A 21,782-nucleotide genomic window follows, 5' to 3' on the forward strand; every position below is an offset into this window, starting at 1 on the left:
GGCTGGGATAGATGATGCCCCAAGGTTGTTAGAGTTTGCTCAGGATCAAAGAGAAGCAAAGTAGAGGCAATGAGACAAGGTTTGGAGGGAGGACAAAAAAGAAATGGGGTAAATAAACATATAGTAAATGCTTTGTACACCACTTAATAATGATGGCTAAATGAATGCTTACTTTGTGCCTGGCATCCAGCTAAGGACTATTGTGTAATTTCACATTGTTAAAAATCAAACACAAATGGAGCCCAGACTTGGAAATTCCCTGAGCAGACAAATCAGATTAGTCATACAAGTAAAACTTAATTTAGCTTATTCTGTAAAACAAGCAAAACTTAACTTGGGCCATTTCTTGTTAATGCCTCTGAAAATCCTAAACGAAACTTAAACTTCCCCAAAATTAATGTGAGGTAACCACTTTTAACCCATTCCCTATCACTAGGAAAACTCTTAATAGTATAACCAACCACTGTGAAGAATAAACAACCACTGCCTCCTCACTGTATAAGCTGCTTTATAAAAATATACCTTTGAGCCTCTTTCCATGTTCTGAGTGCCCCAGTTTGCAAACTGTTGTGTGTATGTGTGTGTGTGTGTGATTGTGTGTGTGTGCAATAAACTTTTACTACTATTCCGGTGATCCAGTGTTTTACTTCTGCTATTTCTGAAATTTTTTAAAAACTGAGGTACAGGGACTTCCCTGCTGGCACAGTGGTTAAGAATCCGCCTGCCAATGCAGGGGACATGGGTTCGATCCCTCGTCTGTGAAGATCCCACATGCCACAGAGCAACTAAGCCCACATGCCACAACTACTGAAACCCCTGCGCCTAGAGCCCGTGCTCCACAACAAGAGAAGCCACAGCAATGAGAAGCCTGCACACCGCAACAAAGAGTAGCCCCCTCTTGCCGCAACTAGAGAAAGCCCGTATGCAGCAATGAAGACCCAACGCAGCCAAAGATTTAAAAAAATTTTTCTTTAAACTGAGGTACAGGGGTTTACTGGTGGCGCAGTGGTTGAGAATCTGCCTGCCAACGCAGGGGACACGGGTTCAAGCCCTGGTCTGGGAAGATCCCACATGCCGCAGAGCAACTAGGCCCGTGAGCCACAACTACTGAGCCTGCGCATCTGGAGCCTGTGCTCCACAACAAGAGAGGCCGCGACAGTGAGAGGCCTGCTTGCCACAACTAGAGAAAGCCCTCGCACAGAAACGAAGACCGAACACAGACATAAATAAATAAATAAATAAAAATTAAAAAAACAAAAACTGAGGTACGGTCGATTTACAATATTTTGTAAGTTTCAGGTGTATAACCTAGTGATTCACAATATTTAAAAGTTTTACTCCATTTATAGTTATTATAAAATATTGCTCTATTCCCTGTGCTATGCAATATATCCTTGTAGCTTATTTCTGAACTTTTGACAACACTTAATCTTCAAACCCACAGGAGGTAGATATCACTATTCCCTTTTTACTTTGAGGAAACTGAGGCTTACAGAGATTAAATAATTTGCTCAAAGTACCACAGCTGTGAGCCTGTGCTCTTGACCACAGTTCAATCCTAGTTTCCTTAATTGCCAAGCAGGAATAAGGGTATACAAGGTTGTAAAGGTCAAAGTAGACAGTGAGCTCCTTGAAAGTACAACTGTGCCTCCTTCATCGTTGTGCCCTCCTTGAAGAGGACTGAACATAGGATGCTCAGGTTTCACTGAATGACTAATGGACAGAAAATAAATTTTTAGACTGATGAGTGTTGTGCTAATGTAAGGTATAATTAATTTTACACTTCCTGCAGTTTTGTGTTATGACCCTTGAGCTGGATGGAAAAGTTTTCATCATTGGTCCTTTCTGTCTGTTATCTGAGTTTCCTTTCTTTGGACTTTATGTAGTTCCTTACTGTATATCTTGGGAGGCTTAGGGTACAATGAGGATGTATTGGGGTTTAACACAAGAATAAGACAGCGTCTTGCTGGCTCATTCCAAATCCTTCCTCAAGAGGCTCAGTATTTGTTGGCCTTTTTGTCCCCAAGAGAACATTAGATGTGACTTCACGACAGAGTTGACAAAGAGGCGTGGATTCCTTTTCTAAATTCACTATTAAATTGTAGCTTGTATAATACTTCATTTATTCTGTATCTAAGCTTAATGTGTCTTCTGAATAAATGTCTCTTACTAAAAACAAAATTATAAACTTTTACAGAAACATCATTTTTTGAGCTGGAAACCTGAAGATCATCCTCTTTCTCTCTGCTCCCTATGAGTGACACATCAAAACGTGTCAGTTCTTTTTTCCAAAGATCCCCAAATTGTATCCCTTCCTTCCCATTCCCACCGCTGTTTCAGACCTTTAATACCAGGATCATTTCAGAAGCCCCTTTTGGCTTCCCCCCACTAATACATCTTACACACAGAAGCCAAAGCCCTCCTCCCGAAATACTACAAGATATTGCCATGAAGTATTAAATGGCTTCCCTTTGCCCATTAAAGTCCCAAATCACTTGGCCTGGGCTTGAAGGCCCTTCATCATTGACCACTCACTGACTTCTCCAGCCTGACTTCCTATTATTTTATTATCCAAGCCTTAAATGTGGCACCAGCATTCCCACTTCCAGACCTCTGCCCAAGCTAGTCCTTTTCCTTGCAATGCTTTCCCAAACTTCGCCCATGTCCTTGTTCCAACTCCTTCAGAAAACCTCTCTACTCTTCCTGTCTACAGCAGACTCTCTCCCCTTCTCTCTTCTTGGTCTTTAATTCAGTGCCGCCTTCCATCGTTGTCTAACTGCTTGTGTCAGATTTTCTTCTCACCGAGAAGATTGTTAACAGCCCATGTTACGGACCATGTCCTAATTCAGTTCAGTTCAACATTCACACGGCCTGTTCCACACCAGAACCTGAACAGAGGAAGCTTCCAGTGTAATCTCGAGCAATTTAACCTTTCCATAAACTTCAGCTTGTTTGGTATGAGGGTAAATGGAGGTTGTTGAAGCAGTTTCGCGAATGTAAAGTCCTTTGTAATGTCTGGCAAAGAGTAAACTCTCAATTAACATTAATGAGTGGGCAGTGTGTAAATCTGAGTGATTTGTTTGCCTGCCTTTCTTTTAGATTCCAAGGGTAAGGGCCTGCCCACCATTTACGTTATCCCTCCCACTCCCACCCCTTAATGCCTAACACGCTGCCTGGTACGTAGTAGGCTCAGCAAACGCTCACTGAATGAATCAGTTCAGCTATGAAGTCCGTGGTAGCCCACGAAGAGGAGAAACCCTGGCAAGAACTGAAGAGGACCGAAGAAGAAAGGACGCCAGGGGGAGCAGGAACCCGTTCTTTCCAGATCTCGCGAGAGTTCCCGAGGGCTCCGAGTCTTTGTGCTTTCGGCTTCTGGCGGAAGCGTGGGGCGGGTAGAAAGAGCGCTGCCTCGCCTTTGGCGTAGGAGTTGCTTCCGGGTTGCGCGCCCGGAAGCAGGAAGTTGTCGGCCTATACTCCACGCCCGGCAGTTTAGTGTCCCCGAGGCGGGAGGAGCCCGAGGGGGCGCGGGCCCCGCATGTGAGTGACTGGGGCCCGAGGCCGGGAGGGGGGAGGCAGCTTCGTGACAGCCTCGTCACCGCACCCGTCTATGACATCCTCGCGCAGCCCACCTTTCGGGGCCACTGCCACTCCTGTCCCTGCGCTGACCCCTTTTCTGAGCCTTTGGCGTTTTGCAGACTGACGGCATCCTCCTGCAACTCCCCCGGGGTCGATTCCCTTGTGACTTTTCCTCTTTTTTTTCTTGGCTCTGCCGGGGTGAGCAAAGCGAGTTCGACCCTAATTGAACTTGTTTCGCGGGCGTCATAAGCAGTGTCCAACACAAAGGTGCTAGCGAAGTCTAGATTTCACTGCCCTTTTGACAGATTTCTAATTTTTTTCTTTTTGGTAGGTTGAGAGTAGATTCCCCGCCCCCCCTCCGAAACATCTTTTTCTAATAATTGTTAGGGAGAGAATGCTTTTTTAAAGTGTAATCTTGGTATATGATAAACATGGCATCTCGGATTTCAGAAAGGAATATGACTTGGTTTATTAACCCAAGTAAATGAGCTGTTTGTAATCTCCTTTTAGAACAAGGAAATTTGCCTGCGTCGTGTTCCGCGTAGTATTTTAAGACCATTAACCCTGCAAGCCACACTTTTTCTGGTCTAAGAGCCTGCATAGCCTTGGTATTCACCAGTATATTTCTTTTAAAGTATTTGGTCGTCTCCTTATAATAGAGACTATTCCCAGATACTTACTATTCTGGCTTTTTCTGTTTGCTCATTTAGTTGTTCCCATGGTGAAATGTTCTTTGGGCATCTCTCCCTTAATAAGTTTGCTTATTTGAGTTTGAGTTATCACAGTTTCCCTCTAAGGAACAGCATGCCTTAACCAAATTTAGCTTTGCTACGTTGAAGTTTTACGCGCAGGCTCAGCGGCCATGACTCACGGGCCCAGCCACTCCGCGGCATGTGGGATCCTCCCGGACCGGGGCACAAACCCGCGTCCCCTGCATTGGCAGGCGGACTCTCAACCACTGCGCCACCAGGGAAGCCCTACATTGAAGTTTTGACTGAAGTTCACATCGCCCAGCTTGAATACCATAGGCCCTGTTTACCCTTTCTGCTTTGGACCAAAACAATTTTCAAGACCCAGTTTGAATCCCTATTCTTCCACAGCTGCTCTCAAACTCCACAAAAAATGTCCAAGTGTAAAGTTCCTAACTTGCTCACCTAACCTCTCATTAGGCTGATGTATTTTTAAAAAATAAGAAGAAAAAGTAAAATAAATGAACCATTACTTACATCAAATTAGTTTGAGAACAAAATGATCACTTTAGGTCCTTTCTATAAATTTGTTCAACAGACACTGATAAGGTTCCATGTTTCTGAGGTGAATTTCCATGTCTGTTATTTGTGTTGTTATTTTCTCAATAACAACACAAATTAATTCCCCTGCTTTCAAGAAACAATTTAGTGTGAGAGGAAGACAAGGAAGTAGATGTAATACAAAATGATAGAGTTGTGTTTAAGGTTCATAGGGCAAAAATGAAGGTTGGGATAGCGTTCAGTCATTGGGCAAAGCACTGGGGGCTAGATTTTGTAAGCAAAGGAAATTATGTGTACAAAAGCAAAAAGATGTGAAATAGTATGGCTATGAAAACTGTGAGGGAGGAATGGGAAATGAGACTGAACAGGTAGGCAGTAACCAGATCATAAAGGGCCATGCTAAGTAATTTGGACTTCATCTTATAATAATTATTAAGTATTTAATTTGGGTATTGAGACAAATGTTTTCGACATATCACCTTATAATCCCTTAACAACATGGTTGGAAAGACACAATTATCCTCATTTTATAAATGAAAACTCTGAGGCTTAAAGAGGGTAAACAGTGACTCATGGCCACACAGTAGATGGAGAATCCAGTATTTGCATTCAGCTTTTTCTAACTCTGGTGCCTGTGTTCTTAACCACCATGCTAAATTGTTCCCTAGCAGGACATGGGAAGTCAAGGAGGGTGCTTTAAATAGATGAGCAATGTGCACCAATTTGTGTTTTAGAAAAATAACTTGTAGAGGATGGATCAGAAAGGAGAAAGAGGATTGGAAATATAGAGATTAAATATATCTTTGTGATGGTGTGTGGGAGAGATGTTGAGGGCCTTGACTGCCGCTCACGTAGAGCTGAAGAGGAGGTGATGAATGTGAGAGCTATACAGGATGTAGAATTGAGGATTTGGTGATTGGTTCATTAGTGGGGATGAAGAAGCAGGAAGAGAGGTTTTAAATTTGGAGAACTGGTGTTTCCATTGATTAAGAAAAGGAATATAGTAGGAGAAATGGTTTGCAGGGGAAAAATAAGTCAGTTAGGAACACATTACATATAGGGGACTATAGGAAATTTGGGCCAGGGTGTCTGGTAGGTAGTTAGATAGATGGGTCTTGAGTTTTGGAGAGAGTTCTAGACTGGAGAAGAGATTTGGAAATCACTAATAGCTGGTGATTAAAGCCATGGAGGGAATGAGACGGTCAAGGACAACCGTGATGAATACCAACATTCCGGGACATAGACTCAGAAGAGAACAAGAGAATTATGCCAAGGTTTGAGAGCCCTTGAGGGAGATAATGGGTAGCAATGGCAGCTGCTGCAGAGAGGTCAGATAAGGTGTTAACTGAAAAAACGTCCTTTGGACTTGGCATGTGTAGAAAGCCTTTGGTGACCTTAGTGAGAGCAGTATCAGTGGCATGAGGGGGTCAGAAACGAATGGTGACCTGAGAAACAAGAAGGTGAAGTGATACTTTTTTTTTTTTTAAAGGGAGCTTGGCTCTGAAGGGAGGAAGAATATGAGCTCTGGAAATCTGAAGAGGAAGGATTTTTTTTTTTAATGGTAGAAACTAGAAGTGGTGAAGATAGGAATAAGTAGAAATATGTTTAAAGATGTGGGGATTCAAATATGTCAATGTCATAAAAGGCCAGAAAAAAAAAACACACACCAGCATCTATTGTAGATTTAAGTAGACCAAAGAGACATGACAGCTCCCTGTGATAATGTGATCATTGGTTGTATCCTAGACTTCTAAAAAGTTATATGGCTTGCCTTTCTTTCTTTCTTTTTTTTTGGACCTTTGGGGGAAATTTGACTGTGGACTAGATATTAGGTGATGTTAGAGAATTACTCATTTTAATAGCTATGATTCTGGAGCAGAATCACCCCAGTTGAGATTCCACTGTTCCACAGCAAAGTCTCCTAATTGTGGGGTGTGTCTGTAATCAGTAGGGAAGAGGTTTGAAATCTGCACCTGGGTCCCATTCCCAAGGTTCTGACAATTCAGTATATCCAAGGTGGTGCATGATACCTTGATTTTTGCAACTCTGCAAGTGATTCTGCCTGTGCCCTTGCAGGTATAAGCCACTGTTAAGAGTCAAGCTCGCTCATCGGAACTTCCCTCTGAGGCAAAGCTCATTTCTGCCAGAGTTGGACCTTCTTTCTGGAGGTAAAGGGATTGCCATCAAGCTTCAGCTGATTTCACTCAGTCTAAATGAATATACTTGATGCTTAGCCATGATTTTGTGTGCTTTTTTTTTTAAGGGACAAGTTTTTTGTTTTTGTTTTTAATACAAACTGTCGTGTTGAGGGTTGACTTGCAGCAGATCGCAGCAAGGGAGCTGCTCTATAGTCTGACCTAAAGGGACAAGATTTTTTTTTGCTTAATTAACGTCATAGCCACTAGATGCCAGTAGTACCCTCAAGTGTGACAATCACAAATGTCTCCAGACTTTCCAAGTATCCCCTCAGGGGCAGAATTGCCCCCAGTTGAGAACCACTGATCTTACCAAAGGTGAAAGGAAGGCTTTTTATCAAGACCTCCGTGTGCTCTTGAAAACTTCACTAAATTATTAGTAACTACCCTTCTGATAACTTGAGAAATGTGCCAGAATCTCGGAGAAGGATGTACAGCTTGCAAAAATGTATGTATTCAGTATCATATTACCATTGTGTAGTTGAAATAAAAAAAACCCTATTTGCAACACAAACTGGGAGTTTAATGAGATTTTTATGCGTATCAAAAGTGGGTAGAGGTTTACAAAGATTGTGAAACAGTCTTCAAAACCGATGATAGTTGGTTCTCCTTTTAGCCTCGCCTGCACTTCTTTCCCCTTCACGGTGCCCCTGAGTGCACACCAATGTGACATTCTCTTCTCCCTGAGGATACCTACAGGTGCCCCCATCTCTCAAATCTTTAAAGTTTTTTACTGGAATTTTTTTTTTAGAATTCCCACTGCTTTCCTTTTCTGGTCCTCTACTGAGTTAATGGATTTTGACTGGGTATTGTTGGATAATTTATTGTAGCTTGCTTGCTTGCTTGGAATATCTTTGTTCATTTAAACAGGAAAATGCTGTGTCTCTGGAATCACTGGTCACAAAAGCAAGATGCGAAAAATATTGTAATAAGTTATTGCTTTATTCTTTTTTCAGGAATCATTGTAGTTGATCACTTTCCAGTTTGCAGCCACTCATTTGTGATAATCAAGGGACACGGTGTTGTGGTTTCGGAACTGCCTGCTCAGAATAGGAACATACTTGGTAAGGGAGGCAGCGTGCATAAAGATTAAAAGCACCAGCCCTGAAGTCAGGCACACTTGTGTTCACATCCTGGCGAGTTATGAAACCTTTCTGAGCCTTAGTTTCCACATCTGTGAAACGGGATTAATCACACTTACCTTATGGGATTGCTGTGACGACCTACTGAGATAATGTTTCTGCAGTGCTTAGCACAACACCTGGCATATCAGATGGCATAACAAGAAATGGTAATATAGGAATGCAGTTGGACATAAGGCTTTAACTTCTAATGTATTGAATTTTTTCTGCTTCCTGAAATATTCATATACTCCTAGAATTTTAGAGCTAGAGGAAACTTGAAAATTTTTCTGGTTCAATCCTCTTATCTTTTGGATGAGGAAATAGACGGAGTGACTTAGCCAGAATCATAGCAATGAGTGTAATAAATGCCACAACAGGGTAAGTTCAGATTCTGTAAGTCCACATTTTACAACATCTTTATTGAGATACAATTTCTATGCCCTGAAATTCACCATGAAATTCATTATAAAATGTACAATTTAGTGGTTTTTGTATATTCACAAAGTTGTGCAACCATCACAATTTGTTTTGAACATTTTTGTCACTCCAGGAAGAAACCCTATATTAACAGTCACTCCCCATTCCTCCCCACCCCCTCCCCTAGGCAACCCCTAATTAAATCTATTTTCTGTCTCTATAGATTTGCCTATCCTTGACTTTTCATATAAATGCAGTCATGTAATACGTAGTCTTTTGTGACTGTCTTCCTTCACTTAGCATAATGTTTTCAAGGTTCATCCATGTTGTAGCATGTATCAGTACTTTATTCCTTTTTATTGTCCAGTAATATTCCATGGTATGAATATTATTGATGTATGGATATTATTAATATCCATTTTGTGTATCCATTTATGGACATTTGGGTTGCTTCCATTTTTGAGCTATTATGAATAATGCTGCTTAAACATTCACATACAAGTTTTTGTGTGGATATTTGTTTTAAATTATCGTGGGTACATACACGTGGAATTCCTGGGTCATATGGTAACTCTACATTTGAGTTTTTGAGGAACTGCCAAACTGTTTTCCAAAGCAGCTGCATCATTTTATATTCCTAGCCACAGTGTACAAGAGTTCCACTGCCAGCACTTGTTATTATCTGACTTTTTGATTATAGTCACCCCAGTGGGTGAGAAGTGGTATCTTATTGTGGTTTTGATTTACACTTCCTTGATGGCTAATGATGTTAAACATCTTTTCATGAGTTTGTTGGCCATTTGTATGTCTTCTGTGGAGAAATATCTATTCAAATACTTTGCCCATTTTTAATTGGGTATTTGTCTTTTTATAATTGAGTTGTAAGGATTCTTCATGAACTCTGAATACCTGTCCCTTAACAGATATATGATTTGCAAATATTGCCCCCCCATTCTGTAGGTTGTCGTTTTACTTTCTTGATGGTATCATCTGAAGCACAAAAATTGTTAATTTTGATGTAGTCTAATTTATTTTTCTTTTGCTACTTGTGCTTTTGGTGTCATATCTAAGAAGCCATTGCCTAATCCAGTGTTATAAAAATTTCCCCCTTTGTTTTCTTCTAAGAGTTTTATAGTTTAACTCTTAAGTTTAGGTCTTTTATCCGTTTTGAGTTAATTTTTGTCTGTGGTATAAGGAAGCATCCAACTTCATTCTTTTGCATGTGGATATGCAGTTGTCCCAGCACCATTTGTGGAAAATACACATTTTATTTTATTTGGCCACGTCACACAGCTTGTGGGATCTTAGTTCCCCGACCAGGGATTGAACCTGGGCCCTTAGCAGTGAAAGCACTGAGTCCCAACCACTGGACCGCCACGGAATTCCCAAAACTACACATTTTAAAATAGAGTTTTCACCATCCTTTTACCTGAACCTTGAAATGAAGGCCTTTGTGGTCTTAAAAAAACAGTTTGAGCAACGGCAGAGAGTTTAGAGAAAGGTTGTGTCCCCTTTAATGTGGGGTTCCTCCCTCCCTCTCCCAATCCCCAAAGTCTAGATTACCTGCCTGTTAATCCACCATTAGAAGTCTGATTCTGATTTAGTTGGTCTTGGGTTGGGGCCCTGGTATGAGCATTCATTAAAAGCTCTCTAGGTGATTCTGATGTGCAGGCACAGTTAAGAACCAGTGAAGTAAAAGGTTAATAGAAAGAGGACCAAAGGGAAGGAGTCATCAGAGGAGGCATTGTTAGAAGAGGAGCTATGCCGGGATGTGTGCTGGTTTGTGGCAGTGCAGACCTCTTCCTCTGCTGGAGCTTCATGACTGTTGTCCTCTGTTCTACAGGGGGCAGCATCTCCTTACTGAGGAAATAGTTGTACCATGTCAGTGCTTTTTGATCTTAGCAACACCTTGGGGATGAAATATGTGAAATAAGAGGACCCTCTGCAATGTAAAAGCAAGAAAATAACAACAACCACAAAACCCAACCAACAGAAGAGAGCACAGATCCCAAGCACTGCTTTTCCTCCTACAAATGAAGAAAAACATTGTTCCGTAGCACAAGCACTTTTTTTTTTTTTTTTTTTTTTTTGCGGTACACGGGCCTCTCACTGTTGTGGCCTCTCCCGTTGCAGAGCACAGGCTCCGGACGCGCAGGCTCAGGGGCCATGGCTCACGGGCCCAGCCGCTCCGCAGCATGTGGGATCTTCCCGGACCGGGGCACGAACTCGTGTCCCCTGCATCGGCAGGCGGACTCTCAACCACTGTGCCACCAGGGAAGCCCAACAAGCACTTTTTAAAAAGAACTTTTTAATTTCATTTTACAAATGATACAGAGAATTCTATTTTGCCTTTAATTTTTGTCTTTTATTCTGTGGCCACTGTGAAACATGATACAGAGAGAATTCTTTTTTGCCTTTGATTCTATGGCCACTGTGAAACAATCTGGCTTTAAAATAACTATTAGAATGCAAATTGAATTTTGAAATGAGTTATAGATCTTAGGCCTTTAAGTATGTAAAATATAAACAGAATGCCCTTTATTGTCTGAGATTATATTTGCAGAAAAGCATGAGGACTGCAACCTGCTAAGTCTGAAGCGCTACCATGCCATGGTTTTGTGTTGTCTGAAATTCTTGGTCTGTCAGGAACAAAGCATATCAATGTGTTCCTCAGTAAATCTTGCCTTCAGTGATAAGTTCCTCCCCTTGTGTTGCTAAAAGGTTCATCTGATGTGAAAGGAAAGAAATAATTGATCAACAACACATTCCATATTCCATTTCTTTTATTTTAGTAAATTACCAGCAGCAGATCTCCTGTGATTGGTTTCAGAAATCATTTTGGATGGCACTAGTGTTTCTGAGTCCCATTAGGGATTTATTGTGCCCTGGACAGGTATTCCTCAAAGTGTTTGGAAACCAGTGCTGGCCTGTGAACCATTTATTACTAGCCCACAATTAAAAAACACTTAAAAACTTGTATTGCATCTTGATATTGTCTCAGTGTATTCATTGTGTTTTACAGAAGAATTGTTCCTTCCCCACAGGTGGTCAAAAAGCTGGTCAAAAAGCACTGTTCTAAAGGAAATAACTTTGTGGAGGAAGTACTTTAAAGAAACCATCTTTCTTTTTGCATTCATTTTCTTTCTCTCTCAGGGATTTTGTATTAGAAGACATGGATCTTGCTGCTAATGAGCTCAGCATTTATGACAAACTTTCAGAGACTGTTGATTTGGTAAGACAGACGGGCCATCAGTGTGGCATGTCAGAGAAAGCAATTGAAAAATTTATCAGACAGCTACTGGAAAAGAATGAACCTCAGAGGGGGCCACCCCAGTATCCCCTCCTTCTAGCTGTGTACAAGGTAAAAATGTGTTCTGACTTGGAAATAGCTTAGAGCACAAACTCTTCAACATTCTCCCCAAATATTACTGTTGACTGATTCCACCACTGAACCTTGGTTTTTCTATGAATAAATTGGCCTTTACTCTTTGTTACGATGTGTTATTAGCAAATTTGACTACTTTGTTAAATGTTCTAGATGAAAGATGTGTATTTATCATTAACTGTATCTGTGTATATTTTTAAATGAGGGACATAGCCCCTGGTCTGTATGATAAAAGCTTGGTGAGCCTTGCAGTCCTCACAGTTCTCAAGCTTTAAATGCTTTCAGAAGTGAATGTCAATGGCTTGTTTATGAAAATGGATTAGTTCTTAAAGCACGCTGGAAATAGTAGAAGATGCCTGTTTTTTTTCCTTGGCCTAAAAGTATTTTATTTGCTGTAACAATTATTAATCCATTTCCTGTCTTTCCTTGTAGGTCGTCATAACCCTGGGATTAATCTTGCTCACTGCCTACTTTGTGATTCAACCTTTCAGCCCATTACCACCTGAACCAGTGCTTTCTGGAGCTCATACCTGGCGCTCACTCATCCATCACATCCGGCTGATGTCTTTGCCCATTACCAAGAAGTATATGCCAGAAAATAAGGGAGTTCCTCTGCATGGGGGTGATGCAGACAGACCCTTTCCAGGTAGAATACTGCATTTGTTATTTATTAGATACGGCTTTCTTGGCAGTATATCATGAGAAAGGAAATAACATTTACTGACATCTAATGAGAGACACTTTCCCTATGTTGTCTCATTTAATTCAATCCTCAGGGAAACTCTATGGGATGGGTTTTATTACCCCATTTTGCAGATTGAGAAACTGAGGCTCAGAGGATTAAGAAGCTTGTCAGAGAAACACTGGGTGGAGCCAAATTCAATCCCCTGATTATAAAACACACATGATGGGGATGAGTGTTTTCGCTCATAGGAGGGATTTGAGTGTATCTTACTCTACTGTTTTCTCTCCTGTGATCCCTATCCATAATAGATTTTAATAAATAGCTATTGGTTTATTGAAAGCATCTGAGTCCATATCCTCTAATAATCCTTAGCCTGTTGGCTAGGTGTTTGTCTAGGTATATCCCTCTCTTTCAATTGAGTCTTTTCTCTCTGTTTCACAGTTCACTATGTGGTGCTCCTGAGTATACAATTTTGCCAATAAGTTGAATTAAAGAAGCACTTAAATTTAGTAACAATGTATCAATGGTAGCATAGGAATTCCTGGTCCGATAGACCATTTGAGGAGTTCCCTTTTGAGAATAGTGTAATGTGGTAAGATTCAAAATTTACTTTTGAGAAAGAATAAGGGGGTATTATTTGGAGATTTTATTTTATTCATTTATTATTGTTTTATCTTAATGTTTATCTTATTTGCCTGTATGAAGGAATATGTAAGTTAATATCACAAATGGATTATAGAACTTTTTGTTTAACTGTGTTCTGAAACCTTTCAGCTTCAACATAACTGTTGAGGAAGTATGTTTTCTCTTCAGTGTTTTCAAAAAATATTTAGCAGTTGAAACTAAGCTTTATAATCATAATGCTACTCTTTAAGCCAAGATCTAATCAGTCATAAAAATCATCACTTGGTTTGGGTCTCCTTTGAAAGCTATTTTTGTGCACTTGAGGAAATCATGGAAAGATTTCGAGAATTGTATCAAAATCAGAGGAAGGGAACATTGTAAAACAAAAACCCAGCCTCGTAAGTTTTTTTTAAAAATCAACTTCTGTATTTAAACGTTTAAATTCCAAATATATAACTTTCTTGTATTTACTGGGGAGGTTGTTTTTGAAACAACAAAGCTCAGAAAAATGAAGTTTCCAGCTCCTATCAGGAAGGTCCAGAGCATGTAGGGGAAAGAGCCAGAGAAACGTGTCAGTTAGGCCAGCCTGTGCTGCTGCCTCGGATGCATCAGCCTCCTTTCCTGTCTTCCCCTCACAGCCTCGCTAACGTCATTTTCTACTCTTTGGCACATGAGATGAAGTCAACAATTTTTAGGACCAAGTTGATGGCACCTACTTTCTTTCTCCCCATCTTACAAAGTACATCTCCACAGACTGTTGAGTTAAGCAATAATAGTCAATGGACCGTGACTGCTCATTCTGTGTATCGGAGTTTAAAAGGTCAAGAAACATAGGTGTCTTGTCAACAAGCCAGGTTGTTTGGCCACTCCAAATGAATATGTTGCCTTGCAGATAGAAATAAAAATGAGTCCTTAGAGCTCACTTGTAAAGAGAGAGCATTGGAAGGGTGTGGTTTTAGGTCCTTAATGTTGTTGATTCTATTAAAGTGCTGCTTTTACTTGTAAAGGGAGATACTGCACCCTATTTTCCTATGTGTGATAATTCTGGGAAGCTGTAGACATGTAAAACTAACAGCATTTTGCATAGCACTTGGAAGGAAACTTAAGAATGCATAATTAAGTGGTGAATAGAAACATATTGGGGAGAACTAGGTATAAGAAGGGCAAACTGCTGGGCCTGAAAGAGGGCCAGAAAACTAAAAAATATATAACTCATTCCTATTGTCATGGTACCCCAAAGCAGCTGCCTTTCAGTTAGGACTACTTAGCATTACCTTTAAAGTAAATGTCGAGGGAGAATGTAAAGTGAATGTAGCTCCCATGGGAAAGCCCGTCAGCGTATTGTTTCCTTAAGGGCTGGCCTAACGCTCCCGGGGATCATCTGACACTCCTTGAAGGGAGCAGCAGTGACCTACCAGTTTCACCACCTCCAGTGCTGCTAGGTTTCTTCCTGACCACTGGTGGGTTTTCTGCTTGACTCTACCCAGGGAACAAAAGGCAACAGAAGTTGTTCTTCTTGTAAGTTTCAGCCTTGGGTAGGATACCCTGCCCCTAACTCCTCTTCATGGAGTGAATGAAGTGACTCTGCAGTGAGTCATGTAAAATCCCACTCTGCAGCAGAAAATAAGCTGACTTATTTAGTACTTACCAGATGCCAGGCCCTGTTCAAAGGGCTTTCCATATATTGGCTCATTTGATCTTCACAATATCGCTATGCAGTACGTTCTGGTTTTATGTCTGTTTTACAGATGAAGACACTGAAGTAGAGTGCGATTAGCTCGCTTGCCTGATCTAATAAGGCTAGTTAGTCATGGAACCATGATTTGAACCTAGGCCACCCATCTTCAGAGTCTGAGCTCTTAACCTCTGTTATGAGTAGTTTGTAGCTACATGGTATACCTGAAGAGTCTAGCTGTAAGTTTGATTTTGGAGTTCAACACTCTTTCAGGTCACCAGATGCCTTCTCTCTCAGCTCCCTAGTCCCCGAAGAAATAAGGTTCTTTCTGGCTGGTACTGCACATACCAGCCAAAAATAAATGGTCCTCCAAGCCATTGGCCCTTTAGAATTTTCCTGAACTAGTCTTTTCCTAGGCATTCAGCCCAGCTCATCCTCCCAGTCTGCACCCTTATAGGTAAGGTTTGACTTACTGTTTGACTAAGTCCTTTCTCTTATTAACCTGCAGTTTTCTCTTCACATTCACATTCTTAGTTCTTACCCACCCCCGCCCCTGGCCTCATATCTTTATATCTGCTTTGACCCTGCCAGCCACCCTCTTGGCTTTCACCCTTCTGTGGAATCATTGAGTCTTAGAGCTCAAAAGGAACTTTATAGAGTTGGTCTGGTACATACCCCTGTTTTGTAAAGAGGAAATTGAAACCAGGAGAGGTGAAATAGCTTGCTTACCCAGCTAAATGTGACAGACTAGCACTTGAACCTTAGTTTCTTTAGTCTAGCACATTACAATTACTGCCTGCTGCCTCTGCCCTCATTCAAGCCAGGTTCCAGAATGTTAGGCCCAACTATTTTGTTTACCTGGGGCATTTATAATTTGTAATTGTAACATCCATATATACTGAGGAGGCCTGGGACAGTTCTCACATACAATGAGAAGCTGCATCTCTGTATCTGTACTGCATAATGGGAACTTTATGTACCCGTGAACTTTCAAGGGAAGGTTGAAGTAGATCTACCAATATCAAGGAGTTTGGGATCATTCACAAGCAGATCATTCACTGACTTAGAACTAAGGTAAGGACCTAATCAGAATTCGAGTCCAGACCAGTGCTCAGCGTGAAATGCTAGGACCTGTTTATTTACAAATAAAAGAGTAAAGTGATAACAGCTCTGTCGGGCACTTACAGTATACTTGGCACTGTGCCGTATACTGTGCCATGTATTCCTCAGTCTTCACATTAGTCACGTAAGGTAGTTAATATTTTTATGTCCATTTCAAAGATGAGGAAGCTGATGAGCAAGGGGGTTGACTAACTTGCCAAAAGTCTCACATTTAGAGACAAATTTTTATACAAGGAGAACTTATAAAAATAGATGGACTTTCTGGTTTGGAATGGTTCAAACATGTTGCTTCCTGAAGGCAAAGCTGTTGGCGAGATGATTTCTTGGGTTCCTTCCATCCCTACGGTGTACAAAAGTGGCTCTGGGCCTATTACCACCCATGCAGGGGGCCTGGCCAAGGTCAAGACGTCACCCCTGCCTCACGCCCAGGATGCTAGAAATGCTAAGCAAAACAAGCTGCTGGAGAGTAGCCTGATTAAATACTGAGCACGTACCAGTGAAAGTCACAGAGACTTTGTCGTGGACTTTTGCAGGGTTTTCTTGGATATGTTTCTAATATGAGAAATCTAAGAAATCATGAGGTTATATTTATTTAATCCTTATTTTGAGGTTTCTTCAAGTTCAGATTACTTGTTTGATTTTTCTCCCCATGGACTTAATCCTATTGTTAAAGCTTCTGAAAAGTCAAGGCTTCATTCATTCATTCATTCATTCAGTGAGTGTGTATTCAGACCCTACTGTACACCAGCAACTGTTCTCAACAAAGCAGTGAACAAAACAGTCCCCCTCCTCTTGTGGAGCTAGTCTTGGCTTTGTGCCTTTCTTCTTCTCTATCCTTTTTACCCAGAGGGAGGTTTTTTTGGTCCTGGAAAGAAATCTGTTTCTTATTTTTTTGCTTTTTGCTTTTCACCAGATTAATAGTCTGTGTAAAAGGACTCTCTCCACTTAGAATTCCAGAGTATGTTATGGTTGTCCACAGCGAGCCAGCCTGAGTGCGTTTTCTTTGTAAACAACTCTCAGGCACCAGGAAGCCTCCTGACAGTCTTGGCTCACCATTGTTCTGCAGAGTGCCCAACTTGCAGAGAAGGCTGGGCAGTTAGTTTCTGCCTTTCTTAACTTCAAGGCTGTGTTTTGTCTGCAAGACCATTTTTGACACCTCAGACAGCAAAATGATTCCATAACCACGGTGAGAATTTGGAATACAGACCATGGTGTTTTATTGAACTCTTAGATGTGGAGTTTCACTTCTTTGTCACACCTTTTTTTAGTATGAAATAGCTAGTATAAGAAGGATGTCTTGCATAAAGAAGCCTTGGAAATCAAAAGAAAGTTAGGAAGTCGCTATCCAGCTTCCACTCACCTTTCTGTCTGGTGCTGGAGGAGTGGATAGAAGCAGAGGAGGGCTGCAGAGAAGTGAGATGCAGCATGTTAGGTAATTGAAGAAAAGTTGTGGCCTGGGGTGGCATGGGATGGTTTGCTGTGTGCTACTGGCTGTTTTCTAGCATGGGACTTTGATCACTCCGTGGTATGTTGGCTCCAGCCAGTTGTATAGTGCACACATCAGATAAAACCTTTTCAGATAGATGGAGTCCAAGTTGAAGTCTGGGCACTTCTCCTTGTTTTTGGAAATTCTATGCGAAGGGGAGAAAGAGCCCCAACTGTACACTGCCCCCTACTCACTGCCTGGCCATTCCTCAGTCCCTCAGACCAAATATAAGCACATTCTTTATCCACCTTGAGGACGAAGCCTGCAGAGAAATCAAAAGTAGCTCTTCCTCTTGCAGTGTGCTCCCCTAATTCAGATGGATGGTATAAACTACCCCTTTCCAGTGATCTTTTTTCCTCATCAGTCCCCTCTTCCTTGGCTGGCCGCCAGCCTAGCCACAGTGCCTCTTCTTCTGTCGGGTACCTCTCCAGGGGCCTGCCTTCCAAGATGACTGAACTCTACATTAAAAGGTAACAATCTCAGCTTGAGTTTTCATGGTCTCCAAAGACCTTTTTTTAAAAAAAAATTTAGTTTATATTGAAGCATAGTTGTTAACAATGTTGTGTTAGTTTCAGGTGTACAGCAAAGTGATTCAGTTATACATATACGTATATCTATTCCGCCCCTCTCCCCTGCCGTGCCGCACGGCTTGCAGGATCTTAGTTCCCTGACCAGGGATTGAACCTGGGCCCTCGGCAGTTAAAATGTGGAGTCCTAACCACTGGACCGCCAGGGAATTCCCCCCAAAGACATTTTTATTTGGAAAATAACATAAAACATTTACATACAGGGACTTCCCTGGCGGTCCAGTGGTTAAGACTCTGTGCTTCCAATATAGGGGGCGAGGGTTCAGTCCCTAGCAGGGAACTAGGATCCCACATGCCGTGCGGCGCAGCCAAAATAACGCTTACATACGAAAACAAAAAAAGAGGTATGAGATTTTTGATTTTTAAAAATATACTTTTAATGAAGTGAATTTTCTCACCTCTATCCCTCTAACTCTTCCACCCAAGCAACCACTGGTAATAATTTGATATACATCTTTCTGAATTTTTCCATGGCTGTACAGATAGCTATACTTAATATCTATAAATATAAAATAGTTCTTGAGTCACACATGCAAGAAAGGGCTTATGTCCATATTTTTGGCTAGACACATTGTATTAGTTTCCAAGGCTGTCGTAACAAAGTACCAAAGGCAGGTGGGTTAAAACAATAGAAATTAATTTTCTCACAGTTCTGGAGGCTAGAAGTCCAAAATCAAGGTGTTTTAGGGCTCTTCTCAAAGGCTCTAGGGAAGAATCCTTCTTTGCCTCTTCCAGGTTCTGGTGGTTGCCATCAATCCTTGGCATTCCTTAGCTGTGGTAGCATAACGCCAGTCCCCATCTCTGCAGGGCCATCTTCCCACTGTGTGTCATTGTGCATCCTCTCCTCTTCTAATAAGGACACCATTTAGATTGAATTTAGGACCAACCCTACTTCAGTATCACCTCGTGTTTAATTACATCTGCAAGGACCCTATTTTCAAATATGGTCATCTTCTGAGGTTCCAGAAGGACTTCAGTTTTAAGGGGGACGCTATTCAACCCAGTATACACATTTTCCAGGATTTTATATTATTCCATTCTGTGAGTATTCCATAATTGAACAGTTTCTAGATTTTTTACTATTATAAAAAAAAAGACTTGGGACATTCATATACACACATACTATTATTTCTGTAAGATAGATTCTTGGAAGTAGAATAGCTGGGTCAAAGATCGTTCACATTTTACTTTTTTTTTTTTTTTTTTTTTTTTTTTTTTGCGGTACGCAGGCCTCTCACCGCTGTGGCCCCTCCCGTTGCGGAGCACAGGCTCTGGACGCACAGGCCCAGCGGCCATGGCCCACGGGCCCAGCCGCTCCGCTGCACGTGGGATCCTCCCAGACCGGGGCACGAACCCGCGTCCCCTGCATCGGCAGGCGGACCCCCAACCACTGCGCCACCAGGGAAGCCCCACATTTTACATTTTAATAAATACTAACAAATTATCTACGTAAACTTACACTGATGTGTAACTTCTATTAACAGCATATGTAGATCATCAGCACTGGATATTGCCGTTGTTTTGCCAGTCAAGAAACTGAAAAGTGGTATCTCACTTTAAGTCACCTTTTAGTGGAGTTGGATGTCTTTTCATGTGTTTCTTTTAGGCCATTTGTGTTTATTTTTCGTGAATTACTTGTTCATATTATCTACACAGAGAGAGCAAAGCAATGCCCTTTCCCTCTCGTCCTGCCCTCTTCATGTGTGGCACAAAGAGAGGCTTGAGCTCTCCAGTGACCCATGAGCAGTCAGAGGTGAGGGTCCTCAGGTCCACAGTCCGCCCAGTGTCTGTCACATGAGGCTCTTAATATAGTCTCTGACTCTATCTGTGCCCTGAGGGGAGTATCCGCTGTAGATTTTAAGCCATGACCATACTTCGTGATTCATTTGTATTACCCCAGCATGCCTTCTGGCACTTAAGTATTTCCCAGAGTTAATTTGTCAGGGGGTGGGTTGTTGCCTGTTGCCATTCTCACACATTTTCTCTTCTAGATGAACTTTAGAATGCCGTGGTCACAACCCCACCCCATCTGCACCTTCACCAGTAAGAGACTCTGATGGGATTCTATCCAAGTTGTATTAAGGTTCACATATGTATTTTTTGAGTAGACTTGACATCTTTATGATATTTAGTCTTCCCATCGAAGATCATGGTATGATATGTTTATTTAGGTCTTATTTTATATCCTTCAGTAAAATTTTCTAGGTTTACCTTTCTTGTTAAATTTATTGCCAGTTTTTGTCAATGAGATCATTTTCCATTTCCATTTTTAAATGATTATGGTCCGCACTGTAAGAACACTATTGATGTCTACATGTCTACAGGTCTCCATCTTGTGTTCTGCCGCCTTGTTAAATTACCTGTTATTGTTTTCTTTTCCTTTCTTGACTTTCTTTGGGTTTTCTTCCTCCACCTGCTTTTCACATATCTCTACCTGTTAATCCCAAGAATATCTAAAGCTCAGAATAAAACTAAAATAAGTTACAGTTAAAATAATCTCTTGATACCCTTAGGTTCAGAAGTGCCTGCTACTAGCCCATGAAGCACCTCTGTATAAATTAGACGAATTTCTCCTGACACTTTACTCTTATCTCCTGGGAAGATTGTCATAATTAATTGATTCATTTGGAATACGACACATTACTACAGAAAAATGTGATGATCAATATATGCAGCTCTCCAGTGTCTCCCTTAGATGAGGAGCTCTTGTACCATCTCAGCCTGCACAGACATTCTCCATAGTGCTTCTTAGAGCCATAGATTGTGTTATCACTGCCTCCGGAATCACCCCTTTCTTCCCAAGCCCACTACCTCAGTTAAGACTCTCGTTATAGGGACTTCCCTGGCAGTCCAGTGGTTAAGACTCCGTGCTTCCAGTGCAGGGGCGTGTGGGTTCAATCCCTGGTTGGGGAACTAAGATCCCACATGCTGCACATTGCGGCCAAAAAAAAAAATTTTTTTTTAAAGAAAAAAAGACTCTCGTATTTCACCTCTCATCACAGTACAACCCCTCCCTCCCCCAAAAAAGGACAAAAACAAAGTACCACCGGGTCTTCCTCTTCCCAGCCTCTCTCTTCCAGGACACCCTAGTCACAATCCAGAATAACCTTCCTAGAAGGAAGCCCTAGAAGTCCTCATCACAGTCTTCCTCAGCAGCCTCTGTCCTCTTATCCCCGCCCCACCGCATCCCCTGTGCTCTTCCCACTGCACCCAGGTGCCTCGGTACTTCCTCTTGCCTCTCAGTCTCAGTCTGCTCATCTGTAAAATGAGAATAGCAGTGCCTCCTCAGTAATTATGTGGTAAAGAGTAAACGATACATTACCTGCAGAAATGACTCGTATTGGGCTTGGCGCTGAGCACGTTAGTTTTCTTTCCGCTTCCTACCCCCTCCCTCACAAGTACTTTGGAAATGGAAATGCTGTATTATTGTAACATGTTGTTATGATTATTTATGCCTCGTTGTATGTCCATTACCCAGAGTTCTTGTATTTTGGCAAGAATTCATCATATTTGACCTCTAATAAAGAACATTTGAAAATATTCCAGAAGGGAAAAAAAAAAGTTTAATTGCAGCCTGAGTATGCCACTGGAAAAAAAAAAGCATACTGCAGCCTCAGTGTGCCACTGAAACAAGTTCCACGAAAGGGTTTTCTGCT

The 21,782-nt window shown here is 41.5% G+C and overlaps 1 protein-coding gene across 5 annotated transcripts in view; it reads left to right on the plus strand.

Moving 5' to 3' along the window:
- Positions 1-3,424: 3,424 nt before the first annotated feature.
- C11H6orf89 (chromosome 11 C6orf89 homolog) overlaps positions 3,425-21,782 on the plus strand; it is a 33,724-nt gene continuing 15,366 nt past the window's right edge. For 2 of the 5 annotated variants that reach the window (XR_004352080.1, XM_032647816.1), the window contains exons 1-3: positions 7,017-7,469; positions 11,716-11,923; positions 12,380-12,593. Coding sequence is in view for 4 of the 5 variants with exons in the window: in XM_032647816.1 (XP_032503707.1) it covers positions 7,468-7,469; positions 11,716-11,923; positions 12,380-12,593 (424 nt within the window). In the remaining variant the exon portion in view is untranslated. Of the gene's footprint in view, positions 3,538-6,902; positions 6,995-7,016; positions 7,470-7,977; positions 8,086-11,715; positions 11,924-12,379; positions 12,594-21,782 lie in introns of those variants that run through there. The other 3 variants (XM_032647818.1, XM_032647819.1, XM_032647817.1) reach the window with 3 other exon arrangements.

The sequence above is a fragment of the Phocoena sinus genome, chromosome 11 (assembly GCF_008692025.1).
Source record: "Phocoena sinus isolate mPhoSin1 chromosome 11, mPhoSin1.pri, whole genome shotgun sequence".
Classification (NCBI taxonomy): Eukaryota; Metazoa; Chordata; class Mammalia; order Artiodactyla; family Phocoenidae; genus Phocoena; species Phocoena sinus.